Genomic DNA, 18,890 nt, shown 5'->3' on the forward strand with positions numbered 1-18,890 from the left:
AATATACACTGTAGAGGCCACAGATAATTTGAACACCAGCTGAGCTATAAGAGGATTTGATGTACAGTATGATTAATACTTACCCTGTAAGTATTACATGACAGAACCAAACTTGTCTCCTGCATGCAGGGCAAAGCAACAGGTTCCCTTTAATGGTGGCCTTACAAGGAATTTATGATTATCTTCCCTTGGTTTTTTGCCCTTCTTTTTGGCCACAGGAAGTCGAAGAGAAATAACTGGTATTTCTGAGGGAGCATGTGACTCACTCCCTTTCCTTCCACACGACGTTGATGGTGCTTGCTAATTGGCCAGTCATTTGTCCTACAATGGTTTCAACGCTTTAACATTCACTGTCTCTGAACGGTTACATGGATAGTAGTGTTGGGCGAGCGGTTCAGACCAAGCATAAGTTCATCCTGAACATTGCCGTTTTGGTGAACACCCGAATTTGCGGGGCACTCGGCGGGTTGTTAGTCTGCCGAACGCTCCACAATGCACTGTGCACTGCACAGTACATTCTATGCCTTGTCGGGCTGCATGCTCGGATAAGGGTCTTGTATAGATTTTGGGGGGACCCCACGCTGTTTTTTTTTTTTTTTTGTGGGGCCTGGTATGCATGGGGAATAGAAAAATAATTCCAGTGCTAAAGTTAAATTCAGCTTTCTTAATTTAAGTAACCAAACTATAGGACTGTCATCACAAGCAAATAACATCAGTTTTCTCACAAGCTTCATCTGCTGCCCAGCCTCCATATATGTAGATCAGGTGGACAGCCATGAGACGCACAGAGCGGAAGAGTGGGAACCAAAGAAAGGAAGTCATTAGAGAGTCATGATTATAGAGAGGAGGCAATGGCAAATAAGAAAAATAATTATACATCAGGTAAAAATGATTGTGCGCTAAACATCTGCTCTTCTGTCTGAATAACAATAATTATTTTTATTATTAATAATAATAATAATAATATTATTATTATTTTAGAGAGGGGGGCATGAAGTTGATGGGTTTTTGGATTACTGTTTTCCATAATAATTCAATAATAAATATATTTCTTCTACTTCTTCTTGTTCTACTACTACTACTAATAATAATTAATATTATTATTATTATACAGGATTTATATAGCACCCACAGTTAGCCCAGCGCTTTACAACATTGAGGCAAACAGTACAGTTATAATACAATTCAATACAGGAGGAATCAGAGGGCCCTGCACGTTAGAACCTACAATCGACTACTGTATATACTCGAGTATAAGTCGACCCGAATATAAGCCGAGGCACCTAATTTTACCACAAAAAAATGGGAAAATTATTGACTGCAGTATAAGCCTAGGGTGAGAAATGCAGCAGCTACTGTAAGTGGAAAAGAGGGTCAACAATGCCCATCTTCACCGTGTCCATCTGCATGCCTCACTGTGCCATCTGCATGCCTCACTGTGCCATCTGTATGCCTCACTGTGCCATCTGCATGCCTCACTGTGTCATCTGCATGCCTCACTGTGTCCATCTGCATGCCTCACTGTGCCCATCTGCATGCCTCACTGTGCCCATCTACATGCCTCACTGTGCCATCTGTATGCCTCACTGTGCCATCTGTATGCCTCACTGTGCCATCTGCATGCCTCACTGTGTCCTTCTGTATGCCTCACTGTGCCCATCTGCATGCCTCACTGTGACCATCTGCATGCCTCACTGTGCCATCTCACTGTGTCCCTCTGCAGCCTCACTGTGCCGTCTCGCTGTGTCCATCTGCAGCCTCACTGTGCCATCTCACTGTGTCCATCTGCAGCCTCACTGTGCTATCTCACTGTGTACATCTGTAGCCTCACTGTGCCATCTCAATGTGTACATCTGTAGCCTCACTGTGCCATCTCCCTGTGTACATCTGCAGCCTCAGGTACCTGATCTCCGGTGCTGTGACATGCAGTCTAGTCGGCAGACGTCCAGTGTAACAAAGTCCCGCCTCCTCGTCCGTGACGAAACACTGATTCAGTTTCAAAGCAGTGAGTCAGTATTCCGCCTATCACGGACGAGGATAAGGAGAAGGCGGGGCTTTGTAACACTGGATGGCGCCGACTAGACTTCATGTCACAGCGCCGGGAGATCAGGTGCATGAAGCTGCGGAGTACACAGTGACTTTTTCAGCACAAAAAAATGTGCTGAAAAACTCGGCTTATACTTGAGTATTTACGGTAATAAAAATAATATTATTATTAGCAAAAGTGTGCCCATTTCAGACCAGGAATGCTTGTGAGCATAATAAACAATGCTAAAGATGTGTCTTTTTGGCCAGTGTATGGAGGAGAGGAATGTGGAGGGTTTGACAGGGGGCAGTATATGCAGAAGAGGAGTGCAAATGGTCTTACAGGGGAATTTATGAGCAGAGCAGGAGTGTGGGATGGTATGACAATAGGCATTATGTGCAAGAGAAAGCATGGAGGGTATGACAATGGGCAGTATATGCAGTAGAGGAGTCCTGCAGTATTACAGTGAGCAGTATGTATAGGAGAGAAGAGTGAATAGTATGAAAGGGGGCATGAAGAGCAGGAGAGAAGCACTGAGGGCATGACAATGGGCAGTATATGCAGTAAAGGCTCCCAAGGTATGACAGTGAAAAGTGAGCATAGGAGAGAAGTGTGGAGGGTATGAGAGTGGGCATGATTTAAAGTAGAGGACAGTGGAGGGTATGACAGTGGGCCTTATGTGCAGAAGTGAAGCAAGGAGGGTATGACAATGGGCAGTATATGCAGTAGAAGAGTCCTGAGGTATTACAATAGGCAGTATGTATAGGAGAGAAGAGTGGAGGGTATGAAAGGGGGCATGATGAGCAGGAGAGAAGCACTGAGGGTATGACAATGGCAATATAGGCAGTAGAGGCTCCCGAGGTATGACAGTGAAAAGTATGCATAGGAGAGAAGTGCATGATTTAAAATAGAGGAGTGTGGAGGGTATGGCATTGGGGGGCACATGCGCGGCATGTAGGATGGCGGACGTGTGAGAGAAGAGCTCTGGTCCCTGCCTCTCTGTCCACAGCTCCTGCTAAGTGTCCAAAGCACCATTAGCTCCAGGAGTGACACCTCCGACTGTCAGTGGTCCCCAGGCACCATATGGGTAAGATCGGCTTCAAAAAGCGATCTACAGAGGCTTTATTCAGCCGCCACCGTTGCGGCCTATTCACAGCATGGAGTGCTTCCTTGAGGAAGACAACGCCACCATGAAACATACAGTATCCCAGCTCCAGCTAAAGCAGGAAGATTTGGAGAACCGGGAAAGACGCCAGAATTTGAGATTCAGAGGGATTCCTGAAACGGTCAGTGACAAGGAGCTGCGACCTTATGTTTTGGGCCTGTTCATTACCTTAGCCCCCCAGATACCTGACATAGACTGGCGTCTTGACAGGGCACAGAGATCCTTGGCTCCAAAACCCCCTCCTAGTGCTAACCCCAGAGACATTATTGTCCGTTTTCACTACTACGAGAGCAAAGAAGCCCTCACAATTGCAACCCGCAACAAGTCACGCATTGACTTTAAACAAACCAAGATCCAAATCTTTAGTGATCTCTCTCCAATTACTTTAGCAAAAAGGCGCAGCTTTCGCCCTGTTACCACACATTTACAAAACCATCAGGTCCCCTATCGTTGGGGGTTCCCATTCCACCTGTCCGCTTCCAAAGATGGCGTCCAATACTCACTGAGAGACCATTACAAAACTGAAGCCTTTATCCGCAACCTTGGTCTTCCTCCCATCCCTGAAGAAGATCTTCAGTCCCAGGCTCCGAATCCTAAGCCACTCACGTTCCCAGCCAAGATATGGACCCCAGTCCAACGAAGATCGCAGAAGGCCTTCGCCACCCCTCAACGATTCAACTCTCACAGATTCCTGAAGATACCTGAAGAGGCCATCCCTCCTTCAATTTCTAATTCTTCATACCATGGCCAGATATAGCTTAATCTGGCTATGCCAGTGACCCTCTTGGAAGCTGGTCACTGTTAATCACAAAGAGTTACACTCCTTACTGTTTGATGGAGCAGACTTCCCATGACTTTCCTGGAAGACGTTTATTCCCCCTTTTCCTGTTTGGATCGACTATTTACCTACCACCGATCAGTTTTGTCTGCTACTTTAGAAGAGACGGGGACCCGCCGTCGGTTCCTGCAGGCTGCTATGCCCCTCACCACAACTCATGGCTTCTGCCTGGGTATCCTGAAGTTTTTTTACCTTCAGGTTTTTAAAAAAAAAATTTGTGTTTTTTTTGTGAATTTTTTTCCTTTTTTTTTCTTGCTATTTTCCATTTTTTCAATCTTCAGGTGTTTTTTTCCTGACCTTTTTATGGTTACCAATGCTAAATCTATAACACCGTTTCAACTTCGGTATCTATGTGCCTTTATGTGTTTTATCTCATGGATGTTCATATATTTGTTTAAAGTATATATTACGCTAGCATTATTTACACCTGTTTGGTTATGGCTCTTAAGTTATATTCATGCAATGTTAAGGGCCTGAACTCCATCGGGAAGCGATGACAAGCTCTGAGGGAGTTTAGGTCCTCCAATGCAGAAGTGATTATGATTCAGGAGACCCATTTTAAACCCGGTGGCTCATTTAAATTTGCTTCCAAACATTTTCCTATGGCCTATATGGCCTCAGATCCATCTGGAAAGGCAGGAGTAGCAATTCTCATCAAACGTTCCTGCCCAATCCGGGTCCTCTCATCGTATTTAGACCCTCACGGTCGGTTCATACTCCTGAATTGTAGTCACCTGAACACTCATTTCACATTGGCTAACATATATGCTCCAAATGTAGGACAAATCAGTTTCCTCACAACAGTTTTTGAGAAGTTACAACCCTTTTCTCAGCCTTTTATGATTTTGGGAGGCGATTTCAATGTGTGCATATCTCTGACCAGAGATAGACAAGCTTTATTCCATGATACCCCAAGGATCACTACTCCTATTATCCGCCTCCTTTCATAAATTAACTAGATCACATAATCTTTTTGACACCTAGAGAGTAAAACATCCCACTCAGAAAAGCTACACATTTTACTCCGTCCCCCCATAAACTATATTCTAGATTAGATCACTTTCTAGTTACGGCCCCTCTACTTCCTTATGTAGTCTCCTCGGAGATAAACCCTATTACCTGGTCGGATCATGCACCCATTGAACTTAACATTATTTTAACATTTACAAACCCTAAGAGATGCCATTGGCGTCTCAACGAGTCCCTGATCAAAAACCCAGTATCCCTTACCCCCCTGCAACAAAAGCTGACCGAATTCTTCCAACTAAATGATGGGTCGGTTTTGGAAATCTCCTCCTTGTGGAAGGCCCATAAGGCCTTTTTTAGAGGTGAGTGCATATCTACAGGCTCTCGCCTGAAACGAGACTCTGCCAAACTAAAAGCCGACCTCCTTGCTAAGCTACAATCTGCAGAGATGCACTTGTTGGAATCCCCCACGGTGGAAAGAATGAAAGCTGTTACCTCAATCCGAAATCGAATCAAATCATTTGATATGAACAAAATTTCCAAATCTATGCTGTGGGCCAGACAAAAATTCTATGAATTTGCGAATAAAACACATAGGATGCTAGTTAACAGATTAAAACCAAGGCCCTTTCTATCAATACCTGACCACCTGATGCAGCAAGATGGCACCCCCACATACTGTCCTAATGCTATGTCTAAAGTATTTGGGGACTTCTATAACCGGTTGTATAACTGTTTAAGCTCTGACTCAAATTCCCAATTCTCACAGTCAAAGTTGGATGAATTCATATCCTCCCTAACACTACCCAAACTATCCACTGAACAAATCTCTACCCTCAACACACCGATCACCACAGAGGAAATAGCAGAAGTGATCAAAAATATGCCTGCCCATAAATCCCCAGGTCCAGATGGCCTCCCTTAAATTTATTACAAAACCTTTTCACAGACTCTAAACCCCTACTTACAATCGTTATATTCTTCTCTCCTTATGGGCACCACCCCGCACCCACAATTTTTACATGCTCACATTACAGTTATTCCTAAACCGGGTAAGGACTACCAGACAATTATCACCCCATTGCTTTGCTAAATTCGGATTATAAGATCTTCACTAAAATATTAGCCAATAGACTCTCTCCCCTGCTGACGACTTTAATCCATAAAGATCAGGTTGGATTTGTCCCAACAAGACATGCAGGGGACAACACGAGAAGAACCATAGACCTGATTGACTTGATAACTGAAACTAAACAACCCACTATCATTTTAAGTTTGGATGCACAAAAAGCTTTCGACCGCTTAAGCTGGCCATTTATGTACGCGGTCCTGGCTAGATTTGGTTCCCTTTGTAAAAGCACTACAAGCCTTATACTCTCATCCCTCCTCTCAAGTTCAGATGTCTTCCTATCTGTCAAAGCGGTTCACCCTTAGTAATGGCACCAGACAGGGATGCCCTTTGTCACCCTTGTTGTTCATATTGAGCCTTGAACCTCTTGCAACAGCCATTAGATCTCATCGTGATATCCGGGGGGTCCCACTGCGACAACAGAACTACAAGCTGTCACTCTTTGCAGATTACATCTTACTGACTCTTACCCATCCCGACATCTCCTTACCTTCCTTACACGATACTCTTATCCACCTTTGGATCCCTGTCAGGTTTTAAGATTAACCAATCCAAAACAGAAGCCCTACCCATTAACATAACCCCAGACTCGCTCAGCTCTTTACAAGGCAGATTCAAATACAGATGGTGCTTGTCTTCGTTGAAATATCTGGGCATTCATCTTACCCCCTCTTATTCCTCCCTCTACCAAGCTAACTTCCCTCCTATGTTTGCAGAAATAACCAGACATCTATACCTCTGGTCCTTCATTCCAATTTCTCTCCTTGGCAGAATTAATGTTCTCAAAATGTCAATCTTGCCCAAATGACTGTATTTATTTGAAACTCTGCCAATCATGGTCTCAATGTCGCAGCTGAAAAACCTCCAAAGAAAATGCCTCAACTTTATATGGAATAACTCCTCCCATAGGATTGCTCAATCAGTAGGTTTTGCTCTCAGAAATAAAGGAGGGTTGGCTGCACCAGATTTCATTTAATATTATTATGCTTCTCACCTCAGGGCATTGACTTCCTGGTCCTCTAGGAAAGTCCCAAATAGATGGGCTGAAATTGAAATGGGGGTCACGATTCCAGTTCATCCTTGCTATATGTTATGGCCCTCCTCCAATAAATTTATGCCCCAACTGAGATCCCTCTGTTTAGCCCCGATGCTTTTCACCTTATCCATTTGGAGGAAATGTGCAGACCGGTTCTCCCTCTCCTCCCCTTGCTCCCCACTCCTGAATATCCTTTTTAACCCAGATAGAATGTCTTATATACGAACACTCCCATGGACCCAGACGGGCATTTTTCAGTTGCGACATCTGGTCCATCCAGTTACACGCAAACTCCTGACATTCTCAGATCTACAAAAGAAACATGAACTTCCCAACTCCTTGTCATACTCATACATACAATTTAAACATTTTTTTTCCTTGCCAATGCGCCCTCCCTATCATTGGGGAACCCACAGATTTTGAAATGTGCAAATGGTCCTTATGAACCCAAAATAATCTCATCTATATATAAAATGGCAAAAAACAAGTAAAAATTTGCGCTGAACTGAAAAAAGCAAGCGGCCAGCAAAGTTCGTAGATAACAAAAAGTCACATGCATATAAATTATTGCGGCGCTGAAAAGTTCAAAAATGAAATTGAAGAGTGGGAGGAATCCAATCACCAAATATATTGTGCAGATGTAGAAAGAGTCACTCGTCACCACGTGGTAATGTAGTCTGCTTACCAGAAGGTATTAAGGATTAGGCATAGATGATAAATACTCAAAAGCATCCAGCAAATCCAGCCCACTGGAACCCCTCGTCAGACCACAACGTCTGTGGGATTTCCTTCACATATAAACTTCTCCCAATGGTCACTTCAGAATTAGGCATTCAGGCATGTAGTCATCATATATCCGAGAAAAGAAAATGAAGGACCCATAGTGAAGCCCGTAATGATAGATAAAAAAACTTTTATTGTAGTAACTTACAGTTGAAGCTTAAAACAGCATGCATCAAGGATAGGCACAATCGGCTGCAGCAATCAGCGTACGGATGTCAGCCTGCCTAGATCCGTACATCCGTACGCTGATTGCTGCAGCCGTTTGTGCCTATCCTTGATGCATGCTGTTTTAAGCTTCAACTGTAAGTTACTACAATAAAAGTTTTTTTATCTATCATTACGGGCTTCACTATGGGTCCTTCATTTTCTTTTCTCAGATATATGATGACTACATGCCTGAATGCCTAATTCTGAAGTGACCATTGGGAGAAGTTTATATGTGAAGGAAATCCCACAGACGTTGTGGTCTGACGAGGGGTTCCAGTGGGCTGGATTTGCTGGATGCTTTTGAGTATTTATCATCTATGCCTAATCCTTAACACCTTCTGGTAAGCAGACTACATTACCACGTGGTGACGAGTGACTCTTTCTACATCTGCACAATATATTTGGTGATTGGATTCCTCCCACTCTTCAATTTCATTTTTGAACTTTTCAGCGCCGCAATAATTTATATGCATATATATAAAATGCTTCATGAGACGCCCCCATAACAGACTCTTCACCTAACTATATGATAAAATGGTCCCGAATACTGCACCGGCCAATTTCATTGTTAGATTGAGGAAAAATATGGGAATCGGCCTCAAAAAATTCACGATGTGTAGCTCAAAAAGAAACAGCCATTAAGATATTATCCTTTTGGTATAGAACTCCTGACTTATTACACGCTCATAATCCCTCCGTCTCAAACCTATGCTGGAGATGTGGAAAATCTGAAGACTCTCATTTTCATATCTTCTGGGAATGCCCTATCATTGGCCCATACTGGTCCGAGGTTCAAAAACTATTACAAATATTACTCTCCACAAGTATTCATCTGAATCCAATATATTTCCTTCTGGGCCTCCCTATTCCGAATATCTCCAATGCATTACAGAAACGTGGGTCCTTTATACTACTAGCAGCGAAAAAGGGCCATCCTAGGCATTGGCTCTGTACTCCCCCCCCCCCCACACTTTCCACCACTTTTTCTCTATAGTAGCAGATATACGCAGAATGGAACATCTGACTGCAAATATTGAAGGTAACCTACCCTTATTTGACAAGATTTGGAAGGTCTGGGATGATTCAGTTTACCCCCTTGAATCCGACAACCACTCATCCTTATGACTCCCATTAGAATTACCCTTTGAATATCCATTATCTCCACTAGGGATGAGCCGAACACCCCCCGGTTCGGTTCGCACCAGAACCTGCGAACGGACCGAAAGTTCGCACGAACGTTAGAACCCCATTGACGTCTATGGGACTCGAACGTTCGAAATCAAAAGTGCTCATTTTAAAAACTAATTTGCATGGTATTGTCCTAAAAAGGGTTTGGGGACCCGGGTCCTACCCCAGGGGACATGTATCAATGCAAAAAAAACTTTTAAAAATGGCCGTTTTTTCGGGAGCAGTGATTTTAATGATGCTTAAAATAAAAAAAAAAAAAAAAAAGTGAAATATTCCTTTAAATATCGTACCTGAGGGGTGTCTATAGTATGCCTGTAAAGTGACGCGTGTTTCCCGTGTTTAGAACAGTCCCTGCACCAAATGTCATTTTTAAAGGAAAAAATCTCATTTAAAACTGCTTGCGGGTTTAATGTAATGTCGGGTCCTGGCAATATGGATGAAAATCAGTGAGACAAACGGCATGGGTACCCCCCAGTCCATTACCAGGCCCTTTGGGTCTTGTATGGATATTAAGGGGAACCCCACACCCAAATTAAAATAAGGAAAGGTGTGGGGCCACCAGGCCCTATATACTCTGAACAGCAGTATACAGGCGGTGCAAACAAGACAGGGACTGTAGGTTTGTTGTTAACCACTTGCCGACCGCCTCACGCATATATACGTGAGCAGAGCGGCACGGGCAGGCAAAATCACGTACCTGGTACGTGATTGCCTTCCCGCGGGCGGGGGGTCCGATCGGACCCCCCCCCCGGTGCCATCGGCGGTCGGCGTTTGGCTGGGAGAGTTGAGAGACGAGGGGGAGGCCATCCGATCGTGGCCCCCCCCTCGCGATCGCTCCCAGCCAATGAGAAACATCCCCTGCCTCTGTATAGTACACAGAGGCAGAGGATGTGATGTCATCTCTCCTCGGCTGGCCAGTTTCCGTTCCAGCACCGAGGAGAGAAGACATGTAAGTGCACCAACACACACACACAACACAGTAGAACATGCCAGGCACACTAAACACCCCCGATCCCCCCCCCGATCGCCCCCCGATCCCCCCCCGATCACCCCCCCCCCCCCGTCACAAACTGACACCAAGCAGGTTTTTTGTTTTGTTTTGTTTTTTTCCTGATTACTGCATAGTGTCAGTTTGTGACAGTTAGCAGTGGTAGGACAGTTAGTATTACCCCCCTGTAGGTCTAGGGTACCCCCCTAACCCCCCCTAATAAAGTTTTAACCCCTTGATCACCCCCTGTCACCAGTGTCGCTAAGCGATCATTTTTCTGATCGCTGTATTAGTGTCGCTGGTGACGCTAGTTAGGAACGTAAATATTTAGGTTCGCTGTCAGCGTTTTATAGCGACAGGGACCCCCATATACTACCTAATAAATGTTTTAACCCCTTGATTGCCCCCTAGTTAACCCTTTCACCACTGATCACCGTATAACTGTTACGGGTGACGCTGGTTAGTTCGTTTATTTTTTTTAGTGTCAGGGCACCCGCCGTTTATTACCGAATAAAGGTTTAGCCCCCTGATCGCCCGGCGGTGATATGCGTCGCCCCAGGCAGCGTCAGATTAGCGCCAGTACCGCGAACACCCACGCACGCACCGTACACCTCCCTTAGTGGTATAGTATCTGAACGCATCAATATCTGATCCGATCAGATCTATACTAGCGTCCCCAGCAGTTTAGGGTTCCCAAAAACGCAGTGTTAGCGGGATCAGCCCAGATACCTGCTAGCACCTGCGTTTTGCCCCTCCGCCCAGCCCACCCAAGTGCAGTATCGATCGATCACTGTCACTTACAAAACACTAAACGCATAACTGCAGCGTTCGCAGAGTCAGGCCTGATCCCTGCGATCGCTAACAGTTTTTTTGGTAGCATTTTGGTGAACTGGCAAGCACCAGCCCCAAGCAGCGTCAGATTAGCGCCAGTACCACTAACACCCACGCACGCAGCATACGCCTCCCTTAGTGGTATAGTATCTGATCGGATCAATATCTGATCCGATCAGATCTATACTAGCGTCCCCAGCAGTTTAGGGTTCCCAAAAACGCAGTGTTAGTGGGATCAGCCCAGATACCTGCTAGCACCTGCGTTTTGCCCCTCCGCCCGGCCCAGCCCAGCCCACCCAAGTGCAGTATCGATCGATCACTGTCACTTTTTTTTGTAGCGTTTTGGTGAACTGGCAAGCGCCAGCGGCCTAGTACACCCCGGTCGTAGTCATACCAGCACTGCAGTAACACTTGGTGACGTGGCGAGTCCCATAAGTGCAGTTCAAGCTGGTGAGGTGGCAAGCACAAGTAGTGTCCCGCTGCCACCAAAAAGACAAACACAGGCCCGTCGTGCCCATAATGCCCTTCCTGCTGCATTCGCCAATCCTAATTGGGAACCCACCACTTCTGCAGCGCCCGTATTTCCCCCATTCACATCCCCAACCAAATGCAGTCGGCTGCATGAGAGGCATTTATATGTCCTCCCGAGTACCCCTACCCAACGAACCCCCCCAAAAAAGATGTGTCTGCAGCAAGCGCGGATATAGACGTGACACCCGCTATTATTGTCCCTCCTGTCCTGATAATCCTGGTCTTTGCATTGGTGAATGTTTTGAACGCTACCATTCACTAGTTGAGTATTAGCGTAGGGTACAGCATTGCACAGACTAGGCACACTTTCACAGGGTCTCCCAAGATGCCATCGCATTTTGAGAGACCCGAACCTGGAACCGGTTACAGTTATAAAAGTTACAGTTACAAAAAAAAAGTGTAAAAAAAAAAAAAAAACACAAACAAAAATAAAAAAAAATAGTTGTCGTTTTATTGTTCTCTCTCTCTCTATTCTCTCTCTGGTGTTCTGCTCTTTTTTACTGTATTCTATTCTGCAATGTTTTATTGTTATTATGTTTTATCATGTTTGCTTTTCAGGTATGCAATTTTTTATACTTTACCGTTTACTGTGCTTTATTGTTAACCATTTTTTTGTCTTCAGGTACGCCATTCACGACTTTGAGTGGTTATACCAGAATGATGCCTGCAGGTTTAGGTATCATCTTGGTATCATTCTTTTCAGCCAGCGGTCGGCTTTCATGTAAAAGCAATCCTAGCGGCTAATTAGCCTCTAGACTGCTTTTACAAGCAGTGGGAGGGAATGCCCCCCCCCCCCACCGTCTTCCGTGTTTTTCTCTGGCTCTCCTGTCTCAACAGGGAACCTGAGAATGCAGCCGGTGATTCAGCCAGCTGACCATAGAGCTGATCAGAGACCAGAGTGGCTCCAAACATCTCTATGGCCTAAGAAACCGGAAGCTACGAGCATTTTAGGACTTAGATTTCGCCGGATGTAAACAGCGCCATTGGGAAATTGGGAAAGCATTTTATCACACCGATCTTGGTGTGGTCAGATGCTTTGAGGGCAGAGGAGAAATCTAGGGTCTAATAGACCCCAATTTTTTCAAAAAAGAGTACCTGTCACTACCTATTGCTATCATAGGGGATATTTACATTCCCTGAGATAACAATAAAAATGATTTAAAAAAAAATATGAAAGGAACAGTTTAAAAATAAGATAAAAAAGCAAAAAAATAATAAAGAAAAAAAAAAAAAAAAAAAAAAAGCACCCCTGTCCCCCCTGCTCTCGCGCTAAGGCGAACGCAAGCGTCGGTCTGGCGTCAAATGTAAACAGCAATTGCACCATGCATGTGAGGTATCACCGCGAAGGTCAGATCGAGGGCAGTAATTTTAGCAGTAGACCTCCTCTGTAAATCTAAAGTGGTAACCTGTAAAGGCTTTTAAAGGCTTTTAAAAATGTATTAATTTTGTTGCCACTGCACGTTTGTGCGCAATTGTAAAGCATGTCATGTTTGGTATCCATGTACTCGGCCTAAGATCATCTTTTTTATTTCATCAAACATTTGGGCAATATAGTGTGTTTTAGTGCATTAAAATTTAAAAAAGTGTGTTTTTTCCACAAAAAATGCGTTTGAAAAATCGCTGCGCAATTACTGTGTGAAAAAAAAAAATGAAACACCCACCATTTTAATCTGTAGGGCATTTGCTTTAAAATAATATATAATGTTTGGGGGTTCAAAGTAATTTTCTTGCAAAAAAAAATAATTTTTTCATGTAATCAAAAAGTGTCAGAAAGGGCTTTGTCTTCAAGTGGTTAGAAGAGTGGGTGATGTGTGACGTAAGCTTCTAAATGTTGTGCATAAAATGCCAGGACAGTTCAAACCCCCCCAAATGACCCCATTTTGGAAAGTAGACACCCCAAGCTATTTGCTGAGAGGCATGTCGAGTCCATGGAATATTTTATATTGTGACACAAGTTGCGGGAAAGAGACAAATTTTTTTTTTTTTTTTGCACAAAGTTGTCACTAAATGTTATATTGCTCAAACATGCCATGGGGATTTGTGAAATTACACCCCAAAATAAATTCTGTTGCTTCTCCTGAGTACGGGGATACCACATGTGTGGGACTTTTTGGGAGCCTAGCCGCGTACGGGACCCCGAAAACCAAGAACCGCCTTCAGGCTTTCTAAGGCCGTAAATTTTTGATTTCACTCTTCACTGCCTATCACAGTTTCGGAGGCCATGGAAAGCCCAGGTGGCACAAAACCCCCCCAAATGACCCAATTTTGGAAAGTAGACACCCCAAGCTATTTGCTGAGAGGTATAGTGAGTATTTTGCAGACCTCACTTTTTGTCACAAGGTTTTGAAAATTGAAAAAAGAAAAAAAAAAATTTTTTTTCTGGTCTTTCTTCATTTTCAAAAACAAATGAGAGCTGCAAAATACTCACCATGCCTCTCAGCAAATAGCTTGGGGTGTCTACTTTCCAAAATGGGGTCATTTGGGGGGGGGGTTGTGCCATCTTGGTATTTTATGGCCTTCAAAACTGTGATAGGTAGTGAGGAGTGAAATCAAAAATGTATGCCCTTAGAAATCCTGAAGGTGGTGCTGGGTTTTCGGGGCCCCGTACGCGGCTAGGCTCCCAAAAAGTGCCACACATGTGGTATCCCCGTACTCAGGAGAAGCAGCTGAATATATTTTGGGGTGCAATTCCACATACGCCCATGGCCTATGTGAGCAATATATCATTTAGTGACAACTTTTTGTAAATTTTTTTTTTTTTTTTGTCATTATTCAATCACTTGGGACAAAAAAAATAAATATTCAATGGGCTCAACATGCCTCTCAGCAATTTCCTTGGGGTGTCTACTTTCCAAAATGGGGTCATTTGGGGGGGGTTTGTACTGCCCTGCCATTTTAGCACCTCAAGAAATGACATAGGCAGCCATAAACTAAAAGCTGTGTAAATTCCAGAAAATGTACCCTAGTTTGTAGACGCTATAACTTTTGCGCAAACCAATAAATATACGCTTATTGACATTTTTTTTACCAAAGACATGTGGCCGAATACATTTTGGCCTAAATGTATGACTAAAATTTAGTTTATTGGATTTTTTTTATAACAAAAAGTAGAAAATATCATTTTTTTTCAAAATTTTCAGTCTTTTTCCGTTTATAGCGCAAAAAATAAAAACGGCAGAGGTGATCAAATACCATCAAAAGAAAGCTCTATTTGTGGGAAGAAAAGGACGCAAATTTCGTTTGGGTAGAGCATTGCATGACCGCGCAATTAGCAGTTAAAGCGACGCAGTGCCGAATTGTAAAAAGTGCTCTGGTCAGGAAGGGGGTAAATCCTTCCAGGGCTGAAGTGGTTAAGTAGAATCTCTTTGTAATTTTGAACGGGTACATTTTTAACGTGTTTAGCTCCAGCCAAAAAATCTTTTTTAAGCTTTTTGGAAAACATAGGGAAGGGTTATCACCCCTGTGACATTTGTTTTGCTGTCTTTCCTCCTCTTCAGAAGATTTCACCTCACTTTTTGTCCCAATGGATTGGAAAGCATCAGTGGAAAGGAGAAATGTTTTTCCCATATTAACTCTTACAGGAGAGAATTTCCCTTCCTAGGGGTAGATTTCATCTCACTTCCTGTTGTCTCCTTCCGTTTGGAAGTAGGAGTCGTTTGTAAGTTAGTTGTTTGAAAGTAGGGTCCTGCCCTATATACTCAGCAGAAATTTGGGCCTTAGGTGTTGCTGTGGCCACAACACTGTAAGCCCTCACAGGGCCCTGTTGTGAAATATTAGATCAAAAATTGTAATTACACGCCCCTGTTAAACAAGGGCTGAAAAATTGGGCCTTAGGCACTGGTGCTGGTGCCACAACACTGCAACCGCTCACAGACACTCTAGTTGGAACGCAGGAACGAGCCCTGCTGCAAAGTATTGCATCAAAAATTGTAATTACACGCCCCTGTTAAACAGGGGCAGAAAAAATGGGCCTTAGGCACTGGTGCTGGTGCCACAACACTGCAACCCCTCACAGACACTCTAGTTGGAACGCAGGAACGAGCCCTGCTGCAAAGTATTGCATCAAAAATTGTAATTACACGCCCCTGTTAAACAGGGGCAGAAAAAATGGGCCTTAGGAACTGGTGTTGGTGCCACAACACTGCAACCCCTCACAGACACACTCTAGTTGGAACGCAGGAACGAGCCCTGCTGCAAAGTATTGCATCAAAAATTGTAATTACACGCCCCTGTTAAACAGGGGCAGAAAAAATGGGCCTTAGGCACTGGTGCTGGTGCCACAACACTGCAACCCCTCACAGACACTCTAGTTGGAATGCAGGAACGAGCCCTGCTGCAAAGTATTACATCAAAAATTGTAATTACACGCCCCTGTTAAACAGGGGCTGAAAAATTGTGCCTTAGGCACTGGTGGTGGCGCCCAGAACCAAAAATGTTCTTACAAGCTATCAGCGTGATGATTGAGGAGGAAGAGGATAATTACTCAGGGATAGTCACTCAGCATCAGCATAGGCAGTCTTTGAAGGGATCTGAGATTTCAAAAAAAATTATTCGGTTACATCAGCATCAGGTGCTTGGTAGCTGGTGGTGATCCAAGACTGATTCATTTTTATGAAGGTCAGTCGATCGACCGAGTCAGTGGACAGACGCACCCTGTGATCGGTTACCATGCCTCCAGCAGCACTGAATGTGCGTTCCGAAAGAACGCTGGATGCAGGACAGGCCAGTAGCTCAATTGCATACTGTGCAAGCTCTGGCCAGTGATCCATCCTCAAGACCCAGTAACCCAGAGGATTTTCGGTGGGAAAGGTGTCCAAGTCTGATCTTGCCCCTAGGTATTCCTGCACCATGTAAAACAGACGCTGGCGATGGTTGCTGGAACCGATCATACCTTGGGGCTGCGGACCAAAAAATTGTCTGAACGCATCGGTCAGACGGCCACCTTCTCCACCGCTCCTTCTTTGAATGACCAAAGCCTCAGCAACACGTTGTCCAGAAACAGGAGTTTGTAACCTCCCAGTCTCTGGGAACGCGTTGTACAGACCTTTCTGCAAGGCCTCCCGAAGATGTTTCATCCTCTGCTCCCTCTGCGATGGCAAGATAAGGTCCGCAACCTTACCCTTGTAACGTGGATCAAGGAGGGTTGCCAGCCAGTATTGGTCCTTCTCCTTGATACCACGAATACGAGGATCCTTACGCAGGCTTTGCAGGATCAGGGAGGCCATGCAGCGTAGGTTTGCTGAGGCATTCGGTCCGGAGTCCTCTGGGTCACTAAGGACGACATGGTCCGCAGCCACCTCCTCCCAGCCACGTACAAGTCCATGTGTTTCTTGGGACTGATCCCTTAAAGACTGCTGCTGATGCTGAGTGCCAGGCTCCACCTCCATACTGACACAATCTTCCTCCTCCTCGTCCTCTTCCTGTGTGATCGGCGGGCACGCAGGAACACTGTCTGGATAAAGGGGGCCTTGAGAGCTAAGGAAGTCCTCCTCTTCCTGCCTCTGTTCTGCCTCAAGTGCCCTGTCCATTATTCCACGCAGCGTGTGCTCCAACAGGTGGACAAGGGGGACAGTGTCACTGATGCATGCACTGTCACTGCTCACCATCCTCGTGGCCTCCTCAAATGGTGACAGGACAGTGCATGCATCCCTGATCATGGCCCACTGGCGTGGGGAAAAAAAACCAAGCTCCCCTGACCCTGTCCTGGTGCCATAGTCGCACAGGTACTCATTGATGGCCCTCTGCTGCGTGTGCAGCCGCTGCAGCATGGCCAACGTTGAGTTCCACCTGGTGGGCATGTCACAGATTAGGCGGTTCTTGGGCAGGTTAAACTCCTTTTGGAGGTCCGTCAGCCGAGCACTGGCATTATATGACCGGCGGAAATGCACACAGACTTTCCTGGCCTGCCTCAGGACATCCTGTAAGCCCGGGTACCTGCCCAAGAACCGCTGCACCACCAAGTTAAGGACGTGAGCCAAACAGGGCACATGGGTCATTTGTCCCTGTCGGAGGGCAGAGAGGAGGTTGGTGCCATTGTCGCAAACCACCATTCCTGCCTTAAGTTGGCGTGGCGTCAACCACCTCTGAACCTGCCCCTGCAGAGCTGACAGAACCTCTGCCCCAGTGTGGCTCCTGTCCCCCAAGCACACCAGTTCAAGCACCGCATGGCATCTTTTGGCCTGCGTACTTGCGTAGCCCCTTGAACGACTACGGAGCACCGCTGGTTCCGAGGAAGAGGCCATGGAGGAAGAAGAAGAGGAGGGGGTGGAGGAGAGAGGTGTGTCACAATCATTAGCATTTTGGAGGCGTGGTGGCGGAACAACCTCCAACACTACTGCACCTTGTCCTGCATCCTTCCCAGCTGCCAGCAGAGTCACCCAATGCGCCGTGAAACTTAGGTAACGTCCCTGTCCATGCCTGCTGGACCATGAGTCAGCGGTAATATGCACCTTACCGCTGACCGCCCTGTCCAGCGAGGCATGGACATTGCCTTCCACATGCTGGTAGAGAGCCGGAATCGCCTTCCGTGAGAAAAAGTGGCGTTTGGGTACCTGCCACTGAGGAACCGCACATTCCACAAACTCACGGAAGGGGGCAGAGTCTACCAACTGAAAAGGCAGCAGTTGAAGTGCTAGCAATTTTGCCAAGCTAGCATTCAACCGCTGGGCATGTGGATGGCTGGGAGCAAACTTCTTTCGGCGGTGCAGCAGCTGGGGCAGGGAAATTTGCCTGGTACAATCTGACGTCGGTGTACCAAAATCAGATTGCCCACAAGTACTTGGCTGTGACACACCTAATTCTACACCTTCATTCCTCTCAGTGCAGGTCTCAGAGAGGACTGAAGGTCTAGTGGGGTTGGAAATCTCAGCTGATGAGGAGCAAGGAGAGGTCCTCTTTGTTCTTTGGTGTGGGTCTTTTAGATACGCTTGCCAACGAACTGCATGGCAGGTCAACATATGTCTGGTCAAGCATGTGGTACCCAAGCGGGAGATGTTTTGGCCACGCGAGATATGCTTGAGACATATGTTGCAAATAGCAGCGGTGCGATCTGATGCACTCGTCTCAAAAAAGGCCCACACCAAAGAACTTTTTGAATAACGCGCAGAGACTGCAGCGCCCTGCACATGTGGAGCTTTGGGGTGTGATGCAGTCAATGTGCTGCCCTTAGGCTGGCCCCTGGAGGGCATCCTGCATCGTTGGTG

The 18,890-nt window shown here is 45.5% G+C and overlaps 1 protein-coding gene across 1 annotated transcript in view; it reads left to right on the forward strand.

Moving 5' to 3' along the window:
- Nucleotides 1-4,640: 4,640 nt before the first annotated feature.
- LOC141106756 (uncharacterized) overlaps nucleotides 4,641-18,890 on the forward strand; it is a 171,238-nt gene continuing 156,988 nt past the window's right edge. Inside the window, exon 1 of the mRNA XM_073597683.1 lies at nucleotides 4,641-4,717. Within this exon, the coding sequence (XP_073453784.1) occupies nucleotides 4,641-4,717 (77 nt within the window). The remainder of the gene's footprint in view (nucleotides 4,718-18,890) is intronic.

Source organism: Aquarana catesbeiana, linkage group LG08 (assembly GCF_042186555.1).
Source record: "Aquarana catesbeiana isolate 2022-GZ linkage group LG08, ASM4218655v1, whole genome shotgun sequence".
NCBI lineage: Eukaryota > Metazoa > Chordata > Amphibia > Anura > Ranidae > Aquarana > Aquarana catesbeiana.